We start from the raw sequence: 26752 nt of genomic DNA on the forward strand, positions 1-26752 counted from the left end.
GAACGGAGCATGCTTCGCGCATCATAAAAATGGCTGAAAAATTATATTCCAATGTACGGCTAGACACTCGAAACAGACAAGGTGCGCATCGAAAGTAGAGGTCGCAGAAGAAAATTGTGCGAGGGGAATGAAAAAGAAACAACAAAATAACCGACGCCAACTCCAGTGATTTTGAATCATTCCGATGAATATAAAAACACACTTGTTGCCTGGTTTCCGTTTCCCACCCGTTGGGATTGATTTCATGATAATATCGTATTGACCGATTTCATCGGATTCCCCTCGCTTCATCAGACACAAAGTACGAAAAAAAAAGAAAACAAAAATACGAAACGAGAAACAAAACTGGGGAAACCATATCAGACCAAAAAGAGAATAAAAGTAACGGGGAAAATACAAGTTGTCCTGAAAACACGTGCGTGATCACGCCCTGGTTCGAAGTTGCGGCAACAAAAATCGATCATCGCCATCCGCTCGAGAATCGCGCCCTTGGCCGCTAACACTTAAATTCCTAGGTGGCACAGTCGGAGAAGGTAGCTCGATACTGCAGCCACGGTCCCTATCATCTTCATTATGGTTAAGTGGCCGTTGTCTGTCTCTGCCCCGATCCAACGCATCGGTACCATAGGCTTTCAGACTGCTCTGGCGTGGAGTGCTGTTGAGACTGGTGGTGCTATTAACCAGTGTAGTGCCGTCGGTTGAGTTGGTGATGCGGCGTTCGCCCAAGGGACTAAAGAACTGGCCAGATGTGAGCGGTGGAGAAACGAGGCTAGCTGGGGTGGAGGGGCCGCGGTTTGGTGACTTGGCGGCTGTCGCTGCGGCCGTCTGACGTGCAGATCTGGGTATTGCAAACCCATGCAACGGCGACAATGCTACACGACTGGCATTCTATGCCTCGGCCCTTCCCCCGTAATCGCGTCCTGATGCCTGTGCCGTGCTGGGCGGCGCTCCGGCGGCACCCCTCTTCGGTGCCGGAGCGTTGTTCCATGAAAGATAGGTGTGGTCGCCCAATTTTCTGTTTAATTTGTTAATAAAGAGGTTCGAGTGCGTATATGATGATGAACGAGCTTTAGAACATGGCGTAGGTAGTCATCACTAACCTCGGTTTGATCAAGTGAGTGGCAGTAAAGATGACACCAAGTATGATGCAGATGCCGCCGACGACGATGTAAGCAATGCCCAAAAACGGATTCCTGCCGCCAATAACGGTCCTCGTCGTGATCAAAAGCGATTTGGTGCCGCGGTAAGCATCGGCAGGCCAATCTAGATGACAGTTTTAGCACCGGCATAAAGACTCGAGTAGGACTATTTCCAACACTTACGACTCTCAATCTCAACCTGATAGGTTCCCTCTCGCATTGGTGCGGAATCGTTCCGGCGGTACAGCTTGCTAAAGTTAGGCAAACCTGCAGTCCTCATCCATACCTGAAAAGCTTGCCATGTTTTCAAATCTGGCACAGTTTCCTTGGTGTACTTGTCGCCATACTGCTTCCTCCAGTTTGGAGGAGGGACGACATCATCAATGTTCATATCGGACGGGAACCTTCCATACAAGTCTGCATCAGAGGGCCAAGCGATGTTTGAGTTGTTGGCCATTTTGTAGACTTCCGAACCATTCTTCGCCTCAGCCGAGTTCGAGTTGAGCAGAACCGGCTCGGAAATGGTGTCATTGAACATCGAGTTCGCGATCAGTCCACAGGGGTAGTACGCCTTGTCGTTGGAATCAACCGTCAATGGTGTGCATGGCGAGGAACGGACAGCGTTGACGTCCACTTTGTCTCCCTTGAGTTGTTTGTCGTAGAAACTGCTGACGTAGCGGCGGTGATTTTGATAGAAGTTGGTGAGAGTGTAGTACATCAGGACCGGAGGGTCCATTTTCTCAGGGAGTGTAAACTGGAGAGTGCAGACAGACACATCGGTTTCGTTCTGATTCGGATCCGTGTTGGTGTTGAACTTCATCTTCTTCGTTGATCTGCTCCACTGAGGAGGGTTGACTTGATTTCCCGACGAAAATTGCGTCTTTACCAGGCTTGAAGGCATATTTTCGAACTTGTTATCACCCCCCTGAGTCGCACAGTTGGTGTAGTCCAGTGATATCATTTTCACCTATGCGACGATATGGAATGAGCGGCGATCCAGTATCATAAAATAGCGACAAGACAGGAGGGGACCGGGTTAACGTACGGTAGTGCTGGCGTACAGAAGCCCACCTCCTATTGGGGCAAAAATGACGCCGATGGCAAAGAATAACGGCAGAACCGTTTTTGGAGTCAAAATTGGCCTGCGATACACACGTCAGATCCAACCCGGACAAGCCGCTCAGCGATCATAGAGGGGAAAACCTACTGCCATGCCTTCAACCGTTGTTGCCTGAAGGCCGTGTCTGCGTAGAGTTTGGTGTCAGTACTAGGTGTAGATGATTGATTTACGCATCGAAAATCGTCCATCATGAGTCGTCGAAAAGGCGCGCGGGTGGGATGACGACGTACTGGCTGGCCTCTTGCTCTTCTTCTTATCTTGCTTCTTGGAATCGTCATCATGCGAAGTAATTGAGTCCGCATGCCCGTTGGTGCCTATGGAGCCGCCGCCGGCCATGGTGAGAGATTTTGTTCGGAGATTTGTCACTTCGTATCGTGGGTTCAATTGTGGTCTTCGTCGTCGTCGTGGTTTATGGTGATGTCCGGTGGTGCCGCGGCGCGAGGTGCAAGTTGGAAACACGCCTTGCAGAATGTCAAGGCGGTTCGGTTCTCACCAAGGAAAGTGGGTGGCTGATTACGCGTTGGTCAGCAGGAATTGCAACACAGCCACTTCTCCATTTGACCAACCCGCAAGCCGCATCTCAGCCAAGTCAGCCAGGCGGCAGATTGAATTGCACGGACCACATCATCGGGCTGGCAACCTTTTCTTGGCCTGTAGCACAGACAGTGCCACTAAAGCCAACTTCTAACGGCGGAATCTAGGAAAGCCAGCGTTGCATCGGGGGGCCGTTTGCATATGGGATTGTAAATGGGCATTTTTGTGGTGTAATCCCAGTAAATGTACGGGTAAGATGCTTGCGAGGTGTGAACAAACGTTTGGTAACATCGTCACAATAAATGTACGAACCTCGTCCACTTGGAGTGGGTTTGATGTTTAATGGACCCAGTCGTGTGCCATGCACATCGAGAATAACATCGCATGATTGGCACCTCAAGCTAATCTAGGTACCTTACGTCCCGTGTTTCCGTCGTTGGGTACAGTATATGCAAACCTTACGTGCTTGTGTGTTTAAGTGTTTAAAATGAATCGGATCCACAGAGTACAAATGACGGCAGAATAGAGAAGTTGTACGGCCAGTCCTTCACGAAGAACAAAAAGAACAATAAAACTAAAAAGTACTATTGTGTCGCCGTGTCGTGCTCCTCAACTATGGAACTCTTGTCCCATCGGCAAGGCCGAGCAGTCCCTCAAATATGAATCCCTTTGTGCATCTATTTTCTATCGCATTCCTGTTTGACCTTGGTTCGGGCGATAGTTGAGCGTCATGTACCGCGGGCCCACATTCTGATACTCGGAGTCAACAAAAAAGGAAAGAGATAAACACCATCTTCATTCTGCATGTTCAATATGTCACTTTGGGGGGGATACCCGTTGATCGTAGGCCTGACCTATCCTATCTTGGGTGCCTCTATGTGTGTTCAACCCATGGCACCCTGCTCCAACAATTGAGAACGCCATGCGACCTGAGCTGCTAGTTTCCGCCCCCCAGTTCACGGCCTTGGGGTGGGCAGCTGCACAGAAGATCCAGGCGCGCTCGGCAAAAGCCCCTATGTGACCTGTGCGTCTTTCTAGAAGGCTTCGAAGTCGGGTTGACTGGGGCCCGTGCTGGGGTTTCGGAGCCAATCTGAGGTGCACTGCTGGGATGTGACTGGCTCCATCCAGATTGACTTCCCTCCCGCCTTCCCAAGGGAGGAGGTATGAGGGAGGGGGAGGGCGCCGCGTCCAGGGGCAAAGGGAGGGGTGACGAGCTTGCTGCAAGTACGACACAACATTCGTTCGACTTTTCCTCCTTCCTGCCATCAATCTCCACTCTGACATTCCCTTCCTTCCCTCATCGGGAGCCTCTTGACCTCACGTCCCCAATCTGCTTTTTGCAACGACTGCCTACCGTTCAGTTTCCTGAGGTTAAGTACCTTGCCTTATTTCCGTTGCCAACAAGGTTGGTAGGTACCTTACATACCCACTTCACCTGCCTAGGCGGTCTACCAGCCCTTAGCTGCAGAGCTCCCAGCTTGGTCAAGGTACCGTAACCTTCTGTTTGGTACCTACATCCTACCGTCGCTCAATTACTACAGTACAACTCACTCTTTTGACATCATTCAACGCCCACCCCTTCAAAAACAAACTCTGAGCGAAGTTTATTTGGTAGTCAACAATTGCTCCCGCCTTTGCCCACCTGTCTACTTACCTTGGGTAGCCGCCATCGTCATTTCTCGCCACATCGCACCACATTAAATCCACCGGCCGAAATCTAAGCTCCAACTGCCTGCTTGGCTACCGCATCCTAGCTGCATCCCCGCCGAGCGCAGCGCAAAGCACAGCAATTGTCAACCACGTTCCAGAGCGACACCTTGACATTCCACGTCCACCTGGTCTACCGGTACGACGACGGCCAGCTGTATTCGACTTCCACATCTAATGCGCGCCAAATTGTAACATCTACACCATCATCTACACCTACGAAATAAACCTGCATTTCATCAGAGCAGTCTCTCCTCATTCAGGTACGTCTTGCATCCGCGTTAACGGGTACGTGCCGTACGGCCCCACCTTGACTTTTGGGTTTCTATTCGGCCGGTATTTGCTTTATCTGCTTGTTTCTTTGCGCACTTATCCTTTAGGTTTTGTCAAACACGTGGGCTTTTTCCATATCCCCAACACTAACTGGCCTGAATGGCCATAGACACCTCAAACCTCAAGTTTACACTATCGTTTATTTAGTTAAATATCCCCTGGACATTGGCATCTATCCCTTATACCTTCTTTCTTCCCAGGAACCTTGGCCGGTCTGGAGCTTCCCGATCCTAGCTATGGTTTAAGCTATCATAGCACTGGACGAAGATTTGGCTGACCAAAAAGCACTTGCGGTCTCCAGGTACCACATCGGATGAGCCTAACCGGATAGCATACTGGTATGGGAAACTATCTCCACATCACGAAACCGTTAATCAGCGGCTCATAACCCCAGGGTTTCCCATGATCAGTACCTTATAGATTCTCTCAAATTGATCAAGGCCTTAGCTAACCGATTGCTTGTCATGGCAGGCACCGCATCCCATACCTACTTAGTCCTTCGTCGAAACGCCCGCAATCATAGACAAGCCAAGCCAAGTGATCGTTCATCAATCATCATGTCCGCTAGCGGCTTCACCAGTCCATTTGGGGCCAATTCGAACCCCTTTGGCTCGCCGGAAGAAAGGAGAGGTGTGGCCGGATCTATCCAACCGGTACTGGAAGAGGAGGAGGTCGATGGAATTGGCAGTGACCCCATTTCATTCAAAAGCCCTGGATTCCGGGCACCATTCGGTGGAGGCGACGCAAACTCGGAAGGACCACCATCCTCCAGGCAACAGAACCCAGATGGGTATCCAGCCCAGTACAACTTTGCAAGGAGAACTTCAGTCTCGGCCGAGTCACTGAAGCCGATTGCCGATTCATATGACAATTGGACCCCGCCCTTCCATCCAAAGAGTGCCGAGCAGCTGGACAGGCTGAAGAAGGCCATACAAGGCAACTTCCTTTTTAGCCACTTGGACGATGAGCAAAGTGCTCAAATTCTCGGCGCTCTGGTGGAAAAGCCCATCCCTGCCAAGGACATCAAGGTTCGTTTTGCAGCCCTTGGCAATTACAGATGAATGCACAGAAATGACAAAGCTGACTATGGATTTGACAGGTAATTGTCCAAGGTGATGCTGGTGACTATTTCTATGTTGTTGAGAAGGGCAAGTTCAACGTCTACGTCAACTCCAGCGGCGTGATGCAAGCAGGAACCCAAGGCCTGGGCGACCACGTCGGTACCATCGAGGCAGGAGGCTCTTTTGGCGAGCTGGCGCTCATGTACAATGCACCGCGAGCGGCTACAGTCATGTCAGCCGAGCCCAATTGTGTTCTTTGGGCCCTGGACCGCGTAACTTTCCGCCGCATCCTCATGGAGTCGACATTTTCGCGTCGCCGGATGTACGAGAACTTCCTTGAAGAGGTTCCCATCTTGTCTACGTTGACAGCATACGAGCGATCGAAGATTGCCGATGCACTTGAGACACAAAAATACCCTCCTGGCACAGTTGTAATCAAGGAGGGTGATCCGGGCGAAGACTTCTACCTCCTTGAGTCCGGCGAGGCTGAAGCTTTCAAAGCGGGGATTGACCAACCTGTGAAGCTCTATAAGAAGGGTGACTTCTTTGGAGAACTTGCTCTGCTAAACGATGCACCGCGCGCTGCCAGTGTGGTGAGCAAGACGGAGGTCAAGGTAGCAGCACTGGGGAAGTCGGCCTTCCAAAGACTCCTTGGGCCAGTGGAGCCAATTATGAGGCGCACAAGATATGATGCCATCAAAACCGGTGTCGAGGAAATGGATCCACTACAGGCTGCCTAACCACGACAGCAGGGACTGAAGACTGCTGGGCAACAGTATGAAAATAGGTTGTCAAATTGGCAATGGAATGGATACCTTATAGGGTGGATTCTGATAGTGGGATTCCTAACTTTAACCTGTGTCGAGGAAAGGCTGTTGTTTTTGCGTTGTGTTCTATAAAGACGAGGTAAAGACCGTTACTGTTTGCCGGGCTAGGTGGCGTTGGACGGATGCTCGCAATTTGTTTGATATTCGTTATTCCCCCATTTTCTATGTCAAAAATCCTTAGGTTTTATTCTCTCTCTGGCACCGTCGAGAATTTCCCCTGCGAAGTTCACCGAGGCGCTTGCTATTCATAGAAAATATGTCTTCTGAGAGATGGATTATCAAAACTACAATTCCTAACAACTGCACACCACTGTCCGTGGTTCTTCTATGTGTTAGAGAAGACTGATGCAGTTAATGCTTGAGCAAACTTCCGGTATCGGACCATAGTCAAAACCACAATCTGAATGTCTGTGACAACATGCGCTTTTCCTTAATTATATACTTTAGAAGAGGACTGTTCCAGGCTAGTAGCAATCGGCGGCTTTGAGCGGCCAAGTCGGTTACATGAGCATTCATAAACGAGAAAATATCCAGCGTGGCCGTTTCATTTGTTTGACCTTCGCTGCCGGACCTCTTTACGCCCCAGCGGCAGCTTGCGCGGCCAATGCCTCATTTCTCCTCGCCTCGACCTCTGACCTCAGCCTATGGGTAGCGACCTCGATCTCCAAGACCTGGCCGACACCTCTCTTCCAGCTGTCTTCAAGACCCCTCAGCTCACCGGCGACGTCATCCTGGGCCCTCCGACGTTGGATGGCTAGGACGTCGACCTGACGCTTGGCGGCGGCTAACTCCGCCTCGAGGGCGCGCAGCTCCCCTTCCAATTGCCAGTTGGCAACAAGCCAGGCGTTGCGGCCCTCTGGCGCGTCGAGGAGCGCCAGGTGGTGACGGCGCAGACGGATGTGGGTGGCTGACGTATAGGCCTTTGACAGCGTCAAGGCCAGGGACTCTGATGTCTGCGCCGGCTGCCCGTCTTCTTCTTCTTCGTCGTCGTCGAGCTCGTACCGCTTCGTGTCGATGGCGGAGAGCTTGGTTGGCCTGCTCGGGTCTGCAGATGAGGATATGCGGTCTAGCTCGGCGGCGATGGCGGGTGTGAAGTTTGACGTGTACGCTGGCGGGAGGTCTGGGTGTGAAGCGGTCGTCGTTGCTGATGATGCTTCGAGTTCGGCTGCGACAAGGGCTTCTGCTGCGGCGCGCTGGGTTGGCGTAGGGTCTGGGTCGACGTCTGCAGTTTCAAAGAGGTTTTAGTAGAGTTTTTGGATGGATGGGATGGCGTATAATGCGGCGGAATAGCCGGTAGAAGCCGGCTTACATGGTAAAGATTCATGAACCGTTCGCCTGATCGATGACATTCTGGCGGCTTTGAGATGCAGCACCACGGTCGTCCCCCTTGGTTTGTTGCGTTTGGACGTTTTCGGATATTGAGAAAGTCAATTCGTTACCTAGAATATTCGCGCCAGGATTTTTCCGGGTTCTTCTGCTGTCAGCACTCAGGCTGGTGCTACGTCTAATAGTCTGGTTGTCTGTTCTGTTCGGGGCTTATTTTTGCTTCTTCCTTGTCTTCGATGGTTATCAAAATGCGAAAAAAATAGCAAGCTTTCGTAGCCTTGCAAGGAATCGAGCCCGTCGCGTCACCCGAATTCGAGCCACACACCAATTCACGCGGGGAACTTTTTAGCTGATGGGTCGTGAAGCCTTGATCCTTGTCAAGTGGTGGGGGCGGTGAATAACAGTTCAACCCTAACCCCGACTGTTCAAGCTAGGCGCTTTCTAGCCGAGGCTCGAGGCACAACGGGCTCACGCGTATCGTCTGAATTTTGGGAGCCATCGCAAAACTTCGATCCCCAACGGAGCAACAGTGCTTGGTCCTAACATATTAACCTAGGTATAGTTAGTTATTTTGAACTTGCTATTTTTACATAACCGACTGCCGGCCTAGGTTTATTGAGCACACAGATGTTGGATGATGGATGTCAGGACAGGTTGACATATCCGGAGTGCTGCGTGGCTGCAGGTCGAATTTTAGTGCGAAAGTCGAGGAGTGTTTGTTCGTTAATGAGACATAGGAACAACCAAGGAAATTTGGCGCGCCGTATACCGCATGTAAGTAGACTTTTTAAATGGCACCGTATGAGCAAATACCACCCCAAACCATCCCAGATCTTTCAGGTTTGTTATAGATCGAAATAGCGACGGCTATGCAATGCGTTACGATCAGAGCCGGTACTTGGTCACAATACGCAGTACGGCTCCAAGGACTTATGGAGAATAAGCAGGCCAACCCCTGGCGAGTGCCCGTGCTATAGTGCGGAGCAACGTGTGGGGAAGAAGGGGATCCTTGCAGCATGACCTTCAGTGCGCCGAGGTTCAATCACATGTGTCGCGCGCCGAAAGCGTCACTAGAGCAAAGGTCCGGGGCATTTCTTCAAGGAGCTACAATTCCGACTGACGCTCTGCCTCAAAGCTATATTATATCCTTCCCCAGCACCCCATCCCCTTGTTCCTCTTGATCATAATCCAATCCATTATCCATCTCACCAAACAATCTCATAACGACAAACCACAGACACATCTCCAGTCAATCACACACCCCTCCACATCTTCCTCATCAACATGTCTGTTGCCAGCGGTAAGCTTGTACTCAGTTATATGAATATTTTCAGCATTACTCAAATGCAAACTACTAAGAACACTCATTCTCAATCGCAGACAAGTTCCCCGCTTCGGCCGTCTTTGACGCGCTCAACTCCATCCTGGCCGACCCGGAAACCAAGAAGGATGCCATGAAGACCGGCAAGGGCGTTTACGCCTTCACCCTGAAGAACGCTGCAGGCGAGACTGAGAGCTGGCACATTGACCTCGTGGAGAAGGGTGAGGTTGGCAAGGGTCTCGGCAACAAGCCCAATGGTTCGTTATGAATGCGCGCTTTTCTTCTCACGTTCGAATCCCGAACACATAAGCTGACAGGGATAAAACAGTTACTCTGGCCATGAACGACGAGGACCTGGCTGCTATGGCTATGGGCCAGGCCAACGCTCAGAAGCTCTTCATGAGCGGGAAGCTCAAGATCAAGGGTGACATCATGAGGGCAACCAAGCTGGATGGCATCATGAAGAAGGCCCAGACCAAGGCGAACTTGTAAATGCGTGCTGCGTGGCATGTTGCTATTTTTATTGTATATTGACGAAAATGCAAAATATGAGTATTTCCTTTTTGTACGATCTGCCTAAAATGAACGTTTGCTTTCGGAAATTGTTCGTAAACAGATTGAAACTATCGTGTCAGAGTGAATCTTGCGTTTCATGCCCAAGGGATCCTGTGGTCAAGTCTTTGGCTGTGATTGCGCACACACCATTCAGCCTCTGCTGTGTGGCTGGCTGTGCACGAGAGCGCCGGGAGTTAATTTGCATGACATGGATTCGAATGCGACTGACGATATGGAAGGTAGGCAGGCGTATTATCCACTAGACAAACGTGCTAGGTCAGGTACCTACATCAAGGACTCAACTAGACTAGTTACCACTAACCACTAACCAGTCAGTGACTGCCTGAGGCCTTTCGAGTCGGATTTGCCTGGCAACGGCTGACTAAGGCGCGTTGCTTGCTCCAGACCAAAACCAACCAAACAGGTTAAACGGACGGGTAAATTGATTGGTCTTTTGCGACCACACGCGAACTTTCATGAGTGGTAAGCCAGATGGTCTGTGCACCCCTCAACCCCCTGTGCCTCTTTGATCTTCCACGAGAAGCGCCCACGTCGCTCTCGCGCATCCGTGAATTTTTTTTTTGGGCCGTTCAAGACCAGTCCTCGACCAAGGCTAAGTTGCCATCAAAACACGGCCACCTCGATTCGCGCGATCCTCAATGTGCGGTTAGAGAAAATAATCCTCTTTGTTATTGTTTCCTGCTACATCCTGCATTGAATTTAGGCTGCAGGCTCTGCACGCATTGTGCTTTTTATTTCCCCTCGCTTGGGGAAAGCTCTCGGTTTCCCCCTTCTATCCCCAAGTATTCACAAGTACACGCGACAGTGAGCCTGCCATCACTTTGTCATCACTTTGACACAACAATACGACTGTCCAATGTCGTCACGGCAACCCCGACCGTAACGCATCAAGCCCCGACTTTTCTTGTTTTCTTTATTTGTTTGCTCAAACATCGCGACATAGACACACAAGCAAACCATCTGCACAATGACTACTCCCGAGAGAAGGCAAAGCGGTTGGTGGGGAAGCATATCTGGTGGTCTCTTTGGCTCTGCCGCTAAGCGCCGCAGTGAACCGGAGAGGATCGAACCTAGACCCGAGCCCACGCGACTCAACGTCCCAGCGAGAGACTCGATCCTCGAGAATGGCGCACATCATGATACGCCGAGACCGCGCGTTTCGTTCCAGGAGGAAGACCGGGCCACATCCCCAGAGAGCCCAGCTAAGCGCGCCTCGGCTGCGCAGATGGCTACTCGCAAAATTTTCGAGCGCCCACAGGGTCCCTCAAGCAAGCTTTCGAGCAGTACTGTCAGGGCAACAAATTTCTCGGCTGTTGCATCGCCGCGTCCCATGTTCAGGGCCTCGTCAGCTGCACCCGAAGGTGGCAGGTTTCAGTTCACGCCGCGAGCTGGTACGCCCGCAAGGCCTACCAACAACGCTTTCCGCGCCACTACCACCGCGACCTCCGCTCCAACACCTAGCCGTGATTTCCGCGCGTCTACCACCGAGAGCATCAGTCGCGGCATGGCCAAAGTGCCTCCGAGTGAGCTGTTCTCCATGAAGATCCCAGAGCCTCCTGCGAACTTGACCGGAGAGGAGCTTGCAAGGCGCATCCCGCACAACCCTAACAGGGTTGGATCGATCTACGCCGACGAGTATCTTTCGGACCTTTGCCCTAAAGAATTCAATGAGACCCAGAGAAAGCAGTTCTTTTGTATTTTGGATCTGCGCCGGCTGAAATACGCATCGGACGAGATCTATGTCAAGAAGGACTGGAGGTTCAACATACTCAACTTCGCAAAGGAGTACGAGAAAAGCAGGAGCCTGATCATGCTCCGGTACGGACTTTATGAATTCAAGAGCATTAAGCCTTCGCAAGAGGTGGTGTCCAAGTGGAAGGCCTCGCACGGGATTCCCCTTGATGACGAGGAGGATGACACTACAGTACCATCCGCAGCGTTGACGCGTCCTAACGGCACTGAGGGTATTCTTTCGCGCGGCAAACGCAAGGCCTCGGACGAGCCATCGCAGAGCAAGCGATCTCGTGGAACGGAACGCGAGCCTCTATCTGAGACTGCTACCCCTGCTCTGAACAAGGGCAGCAAGAAACGTATGGCAGATGATGACAGCGAGAACCCGCCAGCTAAACTACAAAAGTCTGCGACCGCATCTTCAAAAACGCCATCGGCAACCAAGAAGTTCTTCGAACAGGTTGCCAATAGCAAGCCTACTTCGTCACCCTCCATCACTGTTGAGCCCCCTTCGGCGTCGAAGCCCAAGCCGGCGTTCTCGTCGGCCTTTGGTGCTACTTCCAACAGCTCGACAACCAAGTCAATCTTTGAGGCTAGCGCCTCCACCAAGTCGACGACCGGAAAACTGGATGCTAAGCCCAATATCTTTGGCCACCTTTCAGACACAGGATCCGGCCCGGCGAGCGGAGCTGAGAACGACGCTGAAGACGAGAATGACTCGGAGGATGATGCTCAGGAGACTAGCCAAAGCGACGACCAGAGCGGTGCAGCTAGCGGGGTTGCTGTTCCGACTCAGGCTGGCGGTGATTTGTTTGGCAAGAAGCGCACTGCTGGTGGTCCTTTCGTGTCATCGTCCACGTCTTCCGAGGCGGGTGATGCCCAATCGGGCCCAAGCCTCTTTGACCGTGTCACAAAAGGTGATGATGGGAAACCCAAACGCATATTTTCGCCCAATACAAGTACTGTAGCTTCACCAGCTCCATCCAAGCCTGCGTCAGACAACGAGAAGGCATCCAGCTCTATCAAGCCGCAGCAACCCCTGGTTGGCAACCAGACATGGTCCGTTGATTCCCCCATCAAGTTTGCTGCTGCCCCATCAACTTCAGGCTCTTTGTTTGGAGCAGCTCCCGCGGCTGCTAAGTCGCCAGCTACCGATCAAGACTCGACCACCACCAACGCCGCACCTAAGCTTTTTAGCTTCGACTCTAAGCCCGCCGAGACAGGCGCAAGCTCTACTCCAAAATTCGGTACCTCGCTTGCTGGTTCTACAACTTCCAGCCTTTTCGGTGCCAAAACCAATGGGTCGACTCCTGAGGCCAGCAAGGAGTCAAAGACAACTGAGGCAACGCCGTCGGCAGCACCCTCTCAGAAAGCGCCTCATCCTATGTTTGGCGCGGTGCCAGGCCAGGAATCTAAGCCTTCCTTTACCGCTCCTGGACAGTCCGATTCCAAGTCGGTCTTCGGTGCGGCAAAGCCTCTTTTCGGTGCCGACCCCAGCGGCTCAGAGTCTGCCAAGCCCTTGTTTGGTGCAGCTGCTGCGCCAGACAAGCCCAAGGCCAATCCTAGTTCTCTCTTCGGCTCGAGCACTGCACAACCGTCAGTGGCTTTTGGCTCTGCAGCGCCAACGCCGAACCCTTCTACCAGCCTTGGATCGTCACAGGAACCACCCAAGCCTCTGTTTGGACAGACTGCTGCCAAGGACGCACCCGCGCCGTCCTTCGGTTTCGGTGCAAAACAAGACACTCCCAAGCCTCTATTTGGACAGGAAGCCGCAAAGGATACGCCCAAGCCTCTATTCGGGCAGGAAGCTGCAAAGGATGCCCCCAAGCCTACATTCAGCTTTGGGGACAGTTCGCAAAAGCCGCAGACGCCAAGTCTGTTTGGCGCTGCGGGCGGCCAGAGCACTCCTACCACCCCGGCCTTTGGAGCCGCCAAGAGGAGTGCTGAGCCAGAAGAGACCGGAGAGCCGCAAGCCAAGCGCAGCATGTTTGGCAATGCCGCCCCAGTTGCAACCCCGAATCCACAAACATCTCTCTTTGGTAATTCTGCAACTTCAACAGCGGCTGCGACGACACCATCTTTGTTCGGCAGCGCTGCTACGGCAGACAACAACAAATCAGCACCAAGCTTCACCTTTGGTGGTGCGGCAGAAAAGACTTCATCACCAACACCTTTGTTCGGAGCAACCTCGACGGCGGGCGCCTCGACGCCATCTTTCTCCTTCGGCGCCGGCACTGCTAATGGGACTTCAACGCCGTCCTTCAGCTTCGGTGGAGGTGCCACGCAGAATGGTGCTTCTACACCGGCACCTTCGTTCAACTTTGGCGGTACGGGCCAGTCCAACGGCCAGGCCTCTAACCAAAACTCGACATTGTTCGGAGGTAGTGTCTCCGCTCCAAGTTCATTCACTTTTGGTGCTGGTGGCGGAGGTGACAAGCCTTTCAACAACCCATTCGCCAGCGGTGGCGGTGGCGATGCTGCTGGATCGGTGAGCTTCAACTTTGGTGGTGGCTCAAACACCCAGCCCGCAGGCGCTGGTGGCTCATCGGGCATGTTCAACTTTTCCAGCGGCGGTTCCAACGGAACCTTAACTCCGGTTTTCAGCTTTGGAGGAGGTGGCCAAACCAATGGTACCGCTGCTTCTCCTGGAAATGCCGCGGCAGGCGGCTCGATATTCAACTTGGCTCCTCCCGTGGGCGGCACCTCAACAGGTACTAGTAAGTAAACCTCGAAAAATATTTTCTACTGTCTTCTCTCAAACTTTAGCCTCCTAGATAAGGGCGAGGGCATAATATTAAAACTGGATCTGTTACCACATCAGACACCCCTTTTACTTTCGGAGGAGCTTCAAGCCTGGCTACCACGCCGGCTGCTGGCACGCCCGAGCCAGCTGCCAATGGTGATGCAGATGCACAGAAGGCTGACGGGGACGAGGAACCACAGGCGCAAATCAATCTTACAGAAGGAGGGCCGGGCGAGGAGGACGAGGACGTCGTTTTTGAAGTACGGGCTAAGGCCTTAAAGCTCATCAACAAGGCCGACGAGTCGGACGAAGAAGTCGCGAAGAAGGACGAGAAGAAGTCGCCCTGGAAGACGATGGGTGTCGGCCCCTTGAGGCTGCTCAAGCACAAGACTACGGGTGGGGTACGAATTCTCCTGAGGGGAGAGCCGCGGGGCAACGTGGTTATGAATAAGTTGCTCCTGGCCAATTACGATTACAAGACGGAGCCGGGCGACAAATATGTCAAGTTAACTACCGCCAAGGACGGGGGCGGCTTGGAGACGTGGATGTTGCAAGTCAAAGACAAAACCAAGGGCAAGGAGCTGGCTACCGCGCTGATGAAACACAAGGACGCCAACAAGCCCAAGGACTAAAGAGGCCTTGCTTGTATGCGTTTCTCGATGAGTCCTGTCTTTCCTCATTGACTTGTAATGTCCAGCGTTCCCTTCTGATGGAGTGAAGATGGAGTCTGGGTTGCCATGCTCTTGCAATAGGAAGCAAAGAAGAGGGGGCGTTTCCTTTTTTTTTTTACAATAATATACGCACACACAAGGTCTGTTTCGTTTCCTAAGTCACTACAATTTTCCCCCCAATATGGTTGAGCTTACTCTTCTACCCGTACTTTCACTGCATTCGATTCACCTATGTCTACGGAGTCTCTTCGTTTTACCCTTTATTTCTTTATTAGCACAGCATGGCAGGCACTTGGCTTTTTTACTTTTACTATTGTGGTTCACATTGTCAGCCCTTCATTTACGTTGCCTACTTCCACCAAGTTAGTTTTCACCATGGTTTCGTCCCTGATGCCCAAGGCGAAATGGCGCATTGCTGATTTTCTCAAACTCCCTGCCTTGTTTTTCTCCTTTTTTTCACCTTCGTTTTTTTCCTCAGTAGACTGTCCAATCGGGCATTTCTTTTATATTTCTGTCATTCGCGCAAAGGAAGAGGGTTTCGCGCATGTTCATTTACAATCGATGGAAAATGTGTATAATTGTGAGGGGCGACTGTCGAATAAAAAGCACTGGTGGTACGCGAGGGCCGAGACAAGATGACATTTGAGTTTAACTCGGCCTTCTTGAAAACAACTTCTGATCCTTTTGCTGTTCCGCGATGGTGACTGCCATGTCATAGTAAAGTAAGCTAGCTGGTGCCTTGGTGATATGGAGCGAATGCCAAAACGCAATCATCACGTGATGCAGGACGGCCTCAAATACGCTTTTTTTTTTTTTTTTTTTTTTTTTTTTTTTGACCAAATGCGAACCACGGACATTGGGTTCTGCAGCCTGACCAAATCGTAGGGCACCTGCACCACTAACCTGTGTGCCTAGTCCTTGGCACCACTCAAGTGTGGCGATGTAGAAAAAAAGGCAACCATGCCTCACCATGCAGCCGAAGCAGAATCTACAGTAGAGACAAAAAATTGAAAGGGAAAACACGTACTGGGGGATTTTGTGTCACCTTGACGAATCGCCGCCTCGTCGTCCGCCTCACTTTTCCTCACCACGGGGATTATGGTGCGCGTGGTCTCTCTTGAGCAAACTTGGATGGTTCCTGCTTGACCCCTCCCGTCCTTCATCCACCGACCGATTGCGACGCGGCGTTGCGGAAACCCAAATCTCACCTATACTCGGCCTCGGGATGGCTGCTTGTTGGTCTCATTGCTCTCTGGCTCGCCTTCTTGCTACCACTGTTCGTCGGCACCTCGCTTAGCCGCGTTCGCAGATTTCGACGTACGGAGGAGAAAGCAAGGTATTGCGTTGATTTTCGGTGAAGTTTCTGGATGTTGCTGCCGTCAAAAATATTTGAATCAAAAGCTACGGAGCACCCACCCCAGGCGCCTTGGCCCATCACGTTGATTGAGGCGCAGGAGAGCCTCCTTCTGGTTACCCAACGCAGCAGCGGACCCAACCAGATCGCTTGTCGCTCGAGCGGCACCAAATTCGACCTGGCGATTTGTTGTGCGTATCCATCTCTCTTTTCTTTTTTCACGAATTGTATTTGGGGCAAACAATTGCGGGATCTGGCCTTGATCACTTCGTCGAACCTCGCGTCAACCAGCATCCACGGCAGCAATCGCCGCTTGGGTTTGACTTGTATTTATTTTTGTCTCTCGCCCCCTTGTGGCATCCCGTATGCTCTCCACTCCTCTTTGCTTGATTCCTCCATGTTGCTTTCGAAAGCATGTAACCACGACATAATTCATCTGACAAAGCGAATCGCCTATTAGGGTAGGGAATTGGGTTGAGAGGTTAAGCAGACGCACCAATGTATCAGCATGGCGCTTCCGAAGAGCATGGGGATGAGCTATCAAACCTGGAGTCCGAGATACGCATGGATGTACTCGGCTCTGTGCCTCCGGCCGGATCGGGGGATAACCTGACACAGATCCCTCACGTCATGTATGCCTGGTGCAACAACAACGATGCGCCATGGAGCTCCGTCACCGCCGCCACTACGTTGTCAGGTCCGCTTTCCAGGGTTCATAGCGGGACCAACACAGGCCGAATTCCAGGGATACCTAGAAATGCCGCCGACCTGCCGCTGTCCTTCAACGAGTATCGCTGGAGCCAACCTGCCCTTTCTGAATGCTCGACGCAACCGCCGATCGACAGATTTACGTCCGATTCGGGCTACGGGACCGTGCAGTCGGCGCCGAGGCTCAGTAATGCGAACACGTCCGTCTTTGGTGACAATAACACCGACACGCAAAGCCTTGCTGGCCATCTCTCCAATTTTGAATTGCAGACAAACAGCCTGACGCCCGTTGAGGCATTCTATAAGCGCAGCCATGGTGACCTTGGCCCGGGGGCTACGGCATACGGTTCGCAGCCAACAATGCAAGGAGCCAGTCCCCTGATATGCCCACATTGTCCTGATCCTTTCAAGACCAGGTCGCAGCTGAAGTGAGCTAGCCCAGATAACTAATTACCCGTCGCGCTCATGTGCTTACCATTCCGGTATATCTCTTTAGGAAGCACATGCAACGACATGACAAGATGCACTTTTGTAAAGAACCCGGATGCTTGCGTAAAGAAGGGTTCAGCACACAAAATGATCTAGACCGACACAAGCGCAGCAAGCATCCGGCGTCGCACGCGACCGGGCGGCGATATAGATGTCACCTTGGCGCCTGCAAGAACAAACCCAAGAAGTGGCCACGGGCTGATAACTTCAGACAGCATCTGAAGAGAAGACACAAGGATGAGATCGAATACGATGACCTGGAACAATTTATAGTAGAGGAGTGAGTTCTTTTTCCGTCACTCTGGTTCTCCTGGGCCATGTTGGGATCTTTGCTAACACAAGGGCTCAGGAACGCTCCACCGGCGAACGGGCTGATCGATTGCGGATCGAACATAGACACAGAGACGGAATACTTGGGCCCTGGGCCTTTGCATGTAGAATTGTCTGACGTTAGGCAAGATTTGAGGGCAGCTGAGAATCCCCAGCAGGTGAAATGGGCTGCAGCTGAAGACATGCGCCACACATACGTAGAAGACGATTTCCAGCACGATATGGGAGAGCAACCTCAACTCTCCCTCGAAGTCCCATTTGACGCCGCCGGAATGATGGTGGGCGGCCAATTCACGGTGTTCTCCCCGACGACACCCGACAGCCAGGACGTCAACCTGCACATCATAGATAACACCTTGACTGAGGACTTCGGCCTTGGAGAACTATTCGCGCATCCGGCCGCGTCCCAAAGGTCGCCGTTGGCTGCCGAGAACCAAGGGGCCTCTACTCCAATATTTTCTCGGCACCCGGATGACCTTGAGTTCAGCACCCATGATGCCTTTCACATTCATGGCGGTTTATATCATGAATTCTCAGATCCGCCTCGAATCACCATCGATATGGTGGGACCTAATAATGATGATCCGTCATTATTGAATTATGACGACTCTCGCCGGCGTAGCGTCGACACTCTCACAGATGTTTACGCACATGATGATGACAACAACAGCAGTGCCGACAACAATGAAGTCTCTGGCGACGTGGATGCCCCTGCAGACACTGACACAGCACAAGACACCGGCTTCTCTACGGGTGCCAGCTGCGCACAAGATTTGGGAAACGAGTTTAGGGGCAGTACAACGGAGGGCTCTGATGTGGCCTCCGCTGCAGCGACTCCTCTAGCCGAGCAGGTCTCGCAAGAAACAGAGCAGCGGGGAAGAGACGAGGATGAAGACTGCAGCCAAAATAGCAAGACGGCATTTCTCGAGACGCTCAGGGCTGGCGATCTTGACGAGATCCTCAAGCAGCATGGCTACAGAAAACTTTCCCCATCTCAGGCCGCGCCCAGGGGATCCTCGAGTCAAACTTCTGGAGGCCCTAGTACTGAGGTTACCGGAAACTTCAAATGCTCCGAGCCTAGATGCCCCAAGACATTCAACCGGGAATGTGAGCTTAGGTAAGGCTAGCTTTGGGCCAGTATATTCGATAGTGACCCCTGTGTGACGGATTCTTGTACGATTCTGTAAATGGTGAGGGTTGTAGAGATGGAACAAAACCAAAGTCTAACCATGACCCTCTTCAACATAGAAAGCATATGAAACGGCATGAAAAGCCCTACGGATGTACTTTCCGCTACTGCACCAAGAAGTTTGGCAGCAAGAGCGACTGGAAGCGGCACGAGAACAGCCAACACGAGCACCTGGACGGGTGGCGTTGCGACATCCTGGTGCCGTTTCCGGCGGGGATGACGACAGTGGCCGCCATCGCGACGACGAAACCGTGCGGGAAGCAGTGCCACCGGCGCGAGACCTTCAGGGCGCACCTCCAACGCGACCACGGCTTGCCCGAGGACAAGCTAGGCGAGAAATTGGAGCAGTGCCACTATGGAAAAGATTGCGAGTCACGGTTCTGGTGCGGCTTCTGCGTCGCGGTCGTTGGTGTCGGTGATGAAGGCGTAAAAGGGAACAGCAGCAAGGGCGGAAGGAAGAAGGCCGTAGAGAGTGGGTGGTCCGGGAGGTACGATCACATCGACGACCACCTGTTTGGACGGACGCTGCCAAAGAAGACAATCGACGATTGGAGGCACGACGATATAGAGAGTACCCCCGGGGCGGCGGTGAGGGCAGAAATGGAAGGGCCAGAGCAGCGGGAGGATGAGATTGACGCGGTCGAGGATCCTCGGAAAACCGAGCGAGAACGGAGCAGTCGGCGCCAGAGGAGAGCAACGACTAAGGGAGATGGGTCGACGCCGACTCATTGGCAATGTGTGAGTTTTCTTCTTGCTACCGACATGCTCTTCTTTTTCCCTCCGCCCACCGATAGAATGCAAGAACAAAGACTAACATCTTGCCTCCGAGGTGGTTGGGTTTCAGTGTCAGTGCCACAATCATAACATGATACGGTCGACCACGCGGTGCATCGGTCACGAGCTTGAGTGCCAGCATTATCAGTGTCTATACTGTGAAAAGTTCAATGTCAAGGTGGCCAATTGATGAATTGAGGGCCTTATATGGGATTTTTTCAGTATACCTAGTTTCCAACCTTATCACCCTTTCCCCCATCGTTTATGGGCCGTTCATTGATCACTGTTACAGATTTCTGCGAGCGAGAAAAACTTAGGTGTTGTCCTCTTTGTTTCTTATTCATCTTCTGTCGCTAAAACGCTTGTTGTTTTCTGCGCCATGATATCACTAAGAAGTTATACCCCACGCTGTATACGCATTGCTCATTCATCTAGAAAACTTTTTTTCTTTTCCTTTTTTCCTGTTAGCAACACTCCGGGTGGAACTTGTTTATTCTTTTCACATGGGAGTCTCGGAGGATTTTAGTTGCTTTCTTAGGAGACGGATGCAGTAATATAGAGTAGAGGTTTCAGACACTACCTATATGCGACACTGATATAATACAATTTCTTTGTTCGTTAGCTTGTTGAGATGTCTTCACGAACAAGGTGTGCACTTGGCTTGAGAAGTGTATCACAGGGTGCGTGCCACACAGGGTAGTGCAATGAAAGAGATTCATGAGTAAGTGACTGAGTAACTGAGTGATGCCGCCCATTCTCAGCTTTGATATTGCTTTTTCTAGCCAAGTATGATATACTTTTTGCCTCATAGAAGGCCCGCCGTTTCCCATCATACACTGGCTTCGAAGTGCTATACTCACCAAGCGGCACCAGTTGCTTGGTCTACGAGCAGCCATCGAAGAGCTGAAAACGGTGTTTGGTGCCGCCAGGCCACTATAGCAAATCCGAAAATTAACACATCTATGCAAACCCAGCGATCCTGATACAACTCGGCCGCCCCAGAAAATTTACAGAGAACAATATGTCTGTTGCACGCGGGTTGTCAAGCAGGCAGGATAGGGAGAGGCAACTGGGGCCGTTTTGGGGTGATAGAGATCACGCCACCTAAAACACAACAGTCGGGAATACGAGGTGGTCTGCGCCAGGAGAGCGTCCTGTAGAGAAACCCAATGGCAACAAGCCAGGCCTTGAGCTCCGTGGATTCATCCCTACGGGGGAGAGCTGGGTCTGGTCCCAAGCTTTGTAAGCTTTTTTTTTTATTTTAATTTTTTACCCTTTGCGCCAAACCACAGCAACAGGGTGCCACAATGTGGCGATTTTCTCTCTCTTTCTGTTTTATTCAGGCAATGAACTGCGGGAGTGCCGGTGGTACGGTAAGGAACGGGCGAAAGGGTAAAAAGAAGCAAGAGTTTTTTTTTTTTTTTTTTTTTTTTTTTTGCAAATGCCGTCACATGATGCAGTATACCTAAAAAAAGAGCAAGCCACAACACTTACCTGCCTTGCTGCCAGCGCAGCTCCCCCCACACTAGCTTGGCTGGTTTCTTTTGCGTCTTTTCCAAGTGGATTTATCACCCGTTTTCATTTTTATTTATTTGTTAAGCCGAACGAAACTGGAACGATTCAAAGACTGGTAAGATGAAAAAAAAAAGTCTTGCAAAGACAAAACGTTGCCCGTGTCCCGAGTCTTATTTGGTGTGCAACCAGACGCGTGTCCTGTGGCGAGTGTGGCCATATCAGCCTGCGAATAGGATTCGGTACTGAGCAAGCCGGAGGCAAGAAGGACGCGTTCTTGTCAGGACTGTGGCACTTGGAAAGAGTACATGCATGATTTCTAGGTGGTTGAAGAAAAATAAAATAAAACACAAGTTGGACAAATGAGAAGTTGCGAATAGGTAAAAAAAAAAAGTCGTACAGAATACGAGGTTTTCCGAATCGGGACCTCATCGTCTTCGGGCTGCAAAGAAGCAAGAAAAACGGCAGCGCAATTCAATTGAGAAAAGGAGTCCAAAAAAGAAATCACAAGGAAAAGCAATCGGACAACGAACAAGAACCGTCGTGCTGGTACTTGGTTGCACTCAGAGTGGAAACCAAGCAATAATCAACGCTCCGGAAATGATCGACCAGGGCTTGCAGAGGGGAAGGGTTCACGCAGGAACAGAAAAGGAAGAAGACAAAAAATTAAGAAAAACCAACCACGCAGGCACGCAACAGCCACATCTTTTTGCTGTTGTTGTCTCCCATCCACTGGATTGAACTTTTTGGCTATTGCGCTGTCTTGCTCACTCCTGTGTTACGCATATAGACAGTTCCGGACCTCATTTGTGTTTTGTCTGGTAACGAAAGATGGCGCTAATTACCCACCTCCATGCTCCCTTATAATGATTCTCAAAGTGGAAACGCCTGATGATATCGACAGGGGTCTTTTTCTGGTCGCATAAGGCAGCCTCTCTGGTTCCAATTTGCACCCAAAGGCTTCCCTTACATTAGCCACCATTACGCGCCCCCAGCCCCAGGGTGGTTGCCACTTTTTTTGCCCTTGCCGGCCAGAGAGACGCGCGCGGTTTTCTTGGCTAGGGGCCGGGGGTGTGCGGGCGCGTCACTGGTTTCTCTTTCTTTCCTTCTGCGCCGTCCGTGATTTGCTTCTTTGAGGCTCGGGGGGAGGAGCTGACTTGGAAAATGTTCCGGCGCACACGGTACATATTCTGCAGGGAGACAGATTTTTTAATTACCGTATGCGGTATGTACGTACATGAAAAAAAAAAAAAGACTTGGCAATCAATAAGGCTGGGCTGGCAAATCCCTCTTTGATACCTAAATGACAACAAAACTTGAACCCCTGCGTTTGCACTTTCCCCCCCCCCGTACTGGGGTTCATCGACCGACAAAGTATTAACTGACCATGACGGAGATGCCTCGATGGGGGTCCCCTTTTAATATCACCGTGAATTAAGACCCTTTATCGCCCTCGCCTTAATTCTCCTCTTTCTTTGCCTACCTAATTACTGTAAACAGTCAGCGCTTGTTCCTATTTCTTTAATTTGGACGCTCCATTTTTCTTCTTGCATGTTTCTGTAGTTTTATGCCTTGCAAGCGAACTGTCTCCTTCTTTTCTTGCTTGCGCGCATCTGTTTTTGTTCATACTCTCTCTGGCTTGTGTTTCTTTCTGAATCGACAGAAGATTAATTTTGCTCAACCTTCCGACATTCATTTCGCGGTTTTCCGCATGCACATTCATTCGACCACACTCCCTTGAAATACCAAAATAGGACAAAGTTCCATAAATTTTTTTTTTTTTCTCTCCCTTTGCATCTTTTCCCCACGCTTCTAGACGCGCACAAACGACTATTTGAGGGTAAACCAGGAAAGAGAGGGTCACTGGGACGCTGCACCACTCATGTGCTCCCTGAAAAGCACAACATAAAACACCCAAACAACCGGACACAAAAGGAAGCGAGAAACCCGGGAGATAGTGCCAGGGACAAGGCATGCCAACATGGCGGATGGAAGAGAGGTTGCGGTGTTGAGCCCTGGGGTTGGGGATGAAGTCAAGCCGTACAAGATTCATGTAAGTTTGTTTATCTTTGTTTGTTTTGTTTGGTTAGGGCGTTTCGCAAAACACCCAGACGATGAAACCTTGGACTGGAGTTTCTGGAAAGGCATGGCATTTGATGTTTCCGCTCCCCCTCAAACAAGATCTCGATATGGCTTTGCAGCGCAGCACTGCAGATCGCTCCTTGTTTGCGGGGTGTGATGAACCAGCTTCGAGTGCTTGCGCCGCTCAGAGGGATCGTCGATGTTAGATTGGTACCGTTCAATCTCTGCGGATTGCGCGTCTGGCATCGTTTTTTTTCTTCACTTGTTTCGAAGCCCGTTCATTATTAGCATGGCCACATAAACAAAATATGTGACTGGTTAACTAATCAACACAAAAGGTTTCGGGCAAATATCTCGATCTTACGCGCCAGAAGTTGGAACTCACTCGGCTGCCGCATGAGAACTCGATCGCAAGATCCCATGATTCCTGGGAGCCCAAGCCTGCCGTCGAGGCCGTGATCGACTACTGGCTCGATAGGTTTTCATGGCGTGACCAGGAAGAAAAGTTTAACACGCTGCCCCAGTTCCGAACCGCCATATCGACCGATTCAGCACTGCAGGCGCCCCAGCGCATCCACTTTCTGCACTTTCGCTCGCCGCATCAAGGCGCTGTTCCGCTGCTACTCATTCCGCCATTTCCGTTCACCAACTTGTCTGTGGCCCATCTGGGCGAGTCACTCGCGAACCCTCTTCCTGCCGATGGTGACGACGCAGAAGCCAGGGCAACAAAGCCCATAGCCTTTCACGTCGTGATCCCCTCGGTCCCGGGTCTTGGATTCAGCGATGCACTACCCAGCAACGCTGGCGCTGTCCCAGCCACTGTTGAGATGTTGGACCGTCTTATGCGCCGCCTCGAGTATTCCCACTATCTCGCGAGCGGCACCTCCTCAGGCGTATCGTCGCCTGCCCGTATTGACTGGCTAATCCTGGAGCGCCTGGCCTTGGAGTACGCGACTTCGTGTCTGGGCGTCCACATGATTAGCCCACCCCTACAAGCGCCCAACATCACCGAATCGCCTGTTGAGTTTGCCAAATGGAGCGTCGCCAGCCTTTTCAGCGCACCCATCCTCGGCTACACCGCCGAAGATTTCACCGCCCTAGCTGCCTCCTCGACCGCCCGAACCAAGGTGACAATCCTCGAGGATGCCCAGACAGAAACCCCCGTGCGGACCAGGCCCTCAAGGCTGACCAAGCAGCGGTCCTGCGGCCAATGCGGAGGTGCTTGCAGATACGGCTCTCACCACGAGCACCTGGGCCAGATTGGGCTCAACTCCCTCGCGCCGCCTCAGGATGCCAACACGCTCGCCTACGCACTCTGCGACAGCCCGACAGGACTCCTTGTCTACATTCTCAAGATCTTGCGTCTCCTGGCCGGCCCTGGCGGGGGGCCGTCGCGGACATCTACTGCTGACAAGAAGACGACGACGACGACGCCGTCGTCAACAGTTGCAGGGCTGACAAACGACGACATCGTCACACTGGTGAATCTGGCATGGCTGCCTGGAGCCGAGTATGCGCTGCGCTTTTGGTCTCAGGCCGCAGCGCGGGGCGAGACCGAAGCCAATGGGATGCGCAAAATGAGAAATGGCGGCGGGAAGAGGCCCAGGGTGGCCGTCACCGTCTTCCTTGGTGGGAGGAACGAGCCGAACACGACTGACGGGCAAGGATCTGGGACTGGCAGGAATACCGGGGAGGATGTCGCTGCTGGCGCTTTCAATGAGCAAGACGGAGTAAGATTAGGAGCAGAGAGGGAAGATCCGGAGCAATCGCCCAACAACGACCATGCGCCTCTTGCAGAACTCCCAGAGCTTCCTGCGGGAAGCAGAGCTGCTCCAGAGCCGTACGTCTGTCCGGCCTGGGGTAATACACGCTTCGAGGTGATGTTTGGCCAGCGCGTGTCTGGAAAGCCCGGTTTGCTCGCCTGGGAGAGACCTCAAGTCATCTTGAATGGTATCCGTGAGCTGGCTCAGGCAGTTGTGAAAATCGACAAACGCCTTACAGCTACTCAGCCGCAGATAGCACGGTTGGAATCTGTGATTGTGGACGACGGCAGCAGGAACGACGGACAACGGGAGCATCCGACCAATGCAACTGGGCAGCCGTCATATTCTGCTGCGGCGCAGAACACGAGAGAAACCGGACAGTCTACGACAGCAGAAGTAGCAGCAGCAGCTCATGCTCCCTCGTCCCCCAGACCATCGTCATCAAGGTCCAACAAAGGCAAAGGCCCGGAAATGAACGAAACGGACAAAACCACGACGACACCACCGCTACCACAGAAGCCCGACCCGGCGAGGCTATCGAGCATAGACTCCTCGCCCCGGGAACTCATCGTGGGCCTTGCGCGGATTCCAGAGGTGGAGGATGACGATCTGCTGAAGCCCCCGCCACTGCCGCGCGGCGACACCTTGTCCGCGGACGAGTCTAGCCCCGACACGCTTGTCGTGGCGACCCCGCCGCTCGGGGGAACACCACCCGCCGTCACCAGCCCGCTTCCGCAACCGATTAAGAGACCCCAGTCGGCGGGCAACCACGGCTCAGATGACAACGACGACCCACAGCCAATAAGTCCGCCTCCGAGGAGCGAGAGGCGGGTGTCGATGAATCCCGACAGGCCGACGACGTCAGGCGATAGCGGTGGACAAACACAAAACTGAACAAACATACTTCGAGCCTAAGCTATGGCACTGTTTCATTATCATGTACTTGATTTTCCTTTGACGTGTCTGTTTCCTTTTTTGAATCTTCACATTATACCCCATTTTGTTCTCTTCGCTTTTTTTATAGCAATATCTGCTTTTAGTTGGTACCTGATGGGGAGGGCGAGGGTCGAGGTTTTGGTCGAGGATTGTTGTATTTGGTTGGATTTAAATCATGGACGGTTCTTATGTGGCTGAAACGCAGCTTGATGCCTCCTTTATTCTTAATGGGTAATGATCAAGAACATGCGTTGATGCAAATACACGGGGCATAACGGGTTCGATTATAAAATGCACAAAATACAGATACAATGGAAATAAATTGTTCTCTTTGATTTATGAGACCTATGGCCATGTAAACCTTGTACTCAGGTATGTGAACTGAGACTACGTCTAGGTCTAGACAAGACCCTAGGGCTAGGTACGTTGGCTTGGTTGGGTCATGATCTGAAGCTGTCAAGTGGTTCAATCGCTGCCTGGAGCTCGTCCCAATCCCAACCAATCAAGGCAACCGCTGCCAGCCGTT

At 51.9% G+C, this 26752-nt stretch overlaps 7 protein-coding genes across 7 annotated transcripts; 5 read left to right on the forward strand and 2 right to left on the reverse strand.

Moving 5' to 3' along the window:
• Positions 1-888: 888 nt before the first annotated feature.
• PpBr36_01981 (uncharacterized protein) lies at positions 889-2595 on the reverse strand (the record flags this gene model as incomplete). The annotated part of the gene is made up of 6 exons (XM_029889165.1): positions 889-1015; positions 1101-1263; positions 1323-2106; positions 2185-2281; positions 2347-2383; positions 2490-2595. The coding sequence occupies 6 exons, from the start codon at positions 2593-2595 to the stop codon at positions 889-891; spliced, it is 1314 nt and encodes a 437-aa protein (XP_029750980.1).
• Positions 2596-5390: 2795 nt separating this feature from the next.
• PpBr36_01982 (uncharacterized protein) lies at positions 5391-6634 on the forward strand (the record flags this gene model as incomplete). The annotated part of the gene is made up of 2 exons (XM_029889166.1): positions 5391-5861; positions 5933-6634. 2 exons carry the CDS (start codon positions 5391-5393, stop codon positions 6632-6634), a joined length of 1173 nt encoding a protein of 390 aa, XP_029750981.1.
• A 662-nt stretch (positions 6635-7296) lies between these two features.
• PpBr36_01983 (uncharacterized protein) lies at positions 7297-8070 on the reverse strand (the record flags this gene model as incomplete). The annotated part of the gene is made up of 2 exons (XM_029889167.1): positions 7297-7943; positions 8031-8070. 2 exons carry the CDS (start codon positions 8068-8070, stop codon positions 7297-7299), a joined length of 687 nt encoding a protein of 228 aa, XP_029750982.1.
• Positions 8071-9286: 1216 nt separating this feature from the next.
• PpBr36_01984 (uncharacterized protein) lies at positions 9287-9860 on the forward strand (the record flags this gene model as incomplete). The annotated part of the gene is made up of 3 exons (XM_029889168.1): positions 9287-9347; positions 9428-9625; positions 9697-9860. Exons 1-3 carry the CDS (start codon positions 9332-9334, stop codon positions 9858-9860), a joined length of 378 nt encoding a protein of 125 aa, XP_029750983.1. The 5' UTR covers positions 9287-9331.
• Positions 9861-10911: 1051 nt separating this feature from the next.
• Positions 10912-15050, forward strand: PpBr36_01985 (uncharacterized protein; the record flags this gene model as incomplete). Its single annotated transcript, XM_029889169.1, has 2 exons — positions 10912-14392; positions 14497-15050. The coding sequence occupies 2 exons, from the start codon at positions 10912-10914 to the stop codon at positions 15048-15050; spliced, it is 4035 nt and encodes a 1344-aa protein (XP_029750984.1).
• Positions 15051-16941: 1891 nt separating this feature from the next.
• Positions 16942-20123, forward strand: PpBr36_01986 (uncharacterized protein; the record flags this gene model as incomplete). Its single annotated transcript, XM_029889170.1, has 5 exons — positions 16942-17579; positions 17648-17920; positions 17990-19087; positions 19219-19897; positions 19989-20123. 5 exons carry the CDS (start codon positions 16942-16944, stop codon positions 20121-20123), a joined length of 2823 nt encoding a protein of 940 aa, XP_029750985.1.
• A 3303-nt stretch (positions 20124-23426) lies between these two features.
• On the forward strand, positions 23427-26184 carry PpBr36_01987 (uncharacterized protein; the record flags this gene model as incomplete). Its single annotated transcript, XM_029889171.1, has 2 exons — positions 23427-23498; positions 23866-26184. The coding sequence occupies 2 exons, from the start codon at positions 23427-23429 to the stop codon at positions 26182-26184; spliced, it is 2391 nt and encodes a 796-aa protein (XP_029750986.1).
• Between the last annotated feature and the right edge of the window lie 568 nt (positions 26185-26752).

This window comes from Pyricularia pennisetigena, chromosome 2 (genome assembly GCF_004337985.1).
Source record: "Pyricularia pennisetigena strain Br36 chromosome 2, whole genome shotgun sequence".
NCBI classification, from domain to species: Eukaryota; Fungi; Ascomycota; class Sordariomycetes; order Magnaporthales; family Pyriculariaceae; genus Pyricularia; species Pyricularia pennisetigena.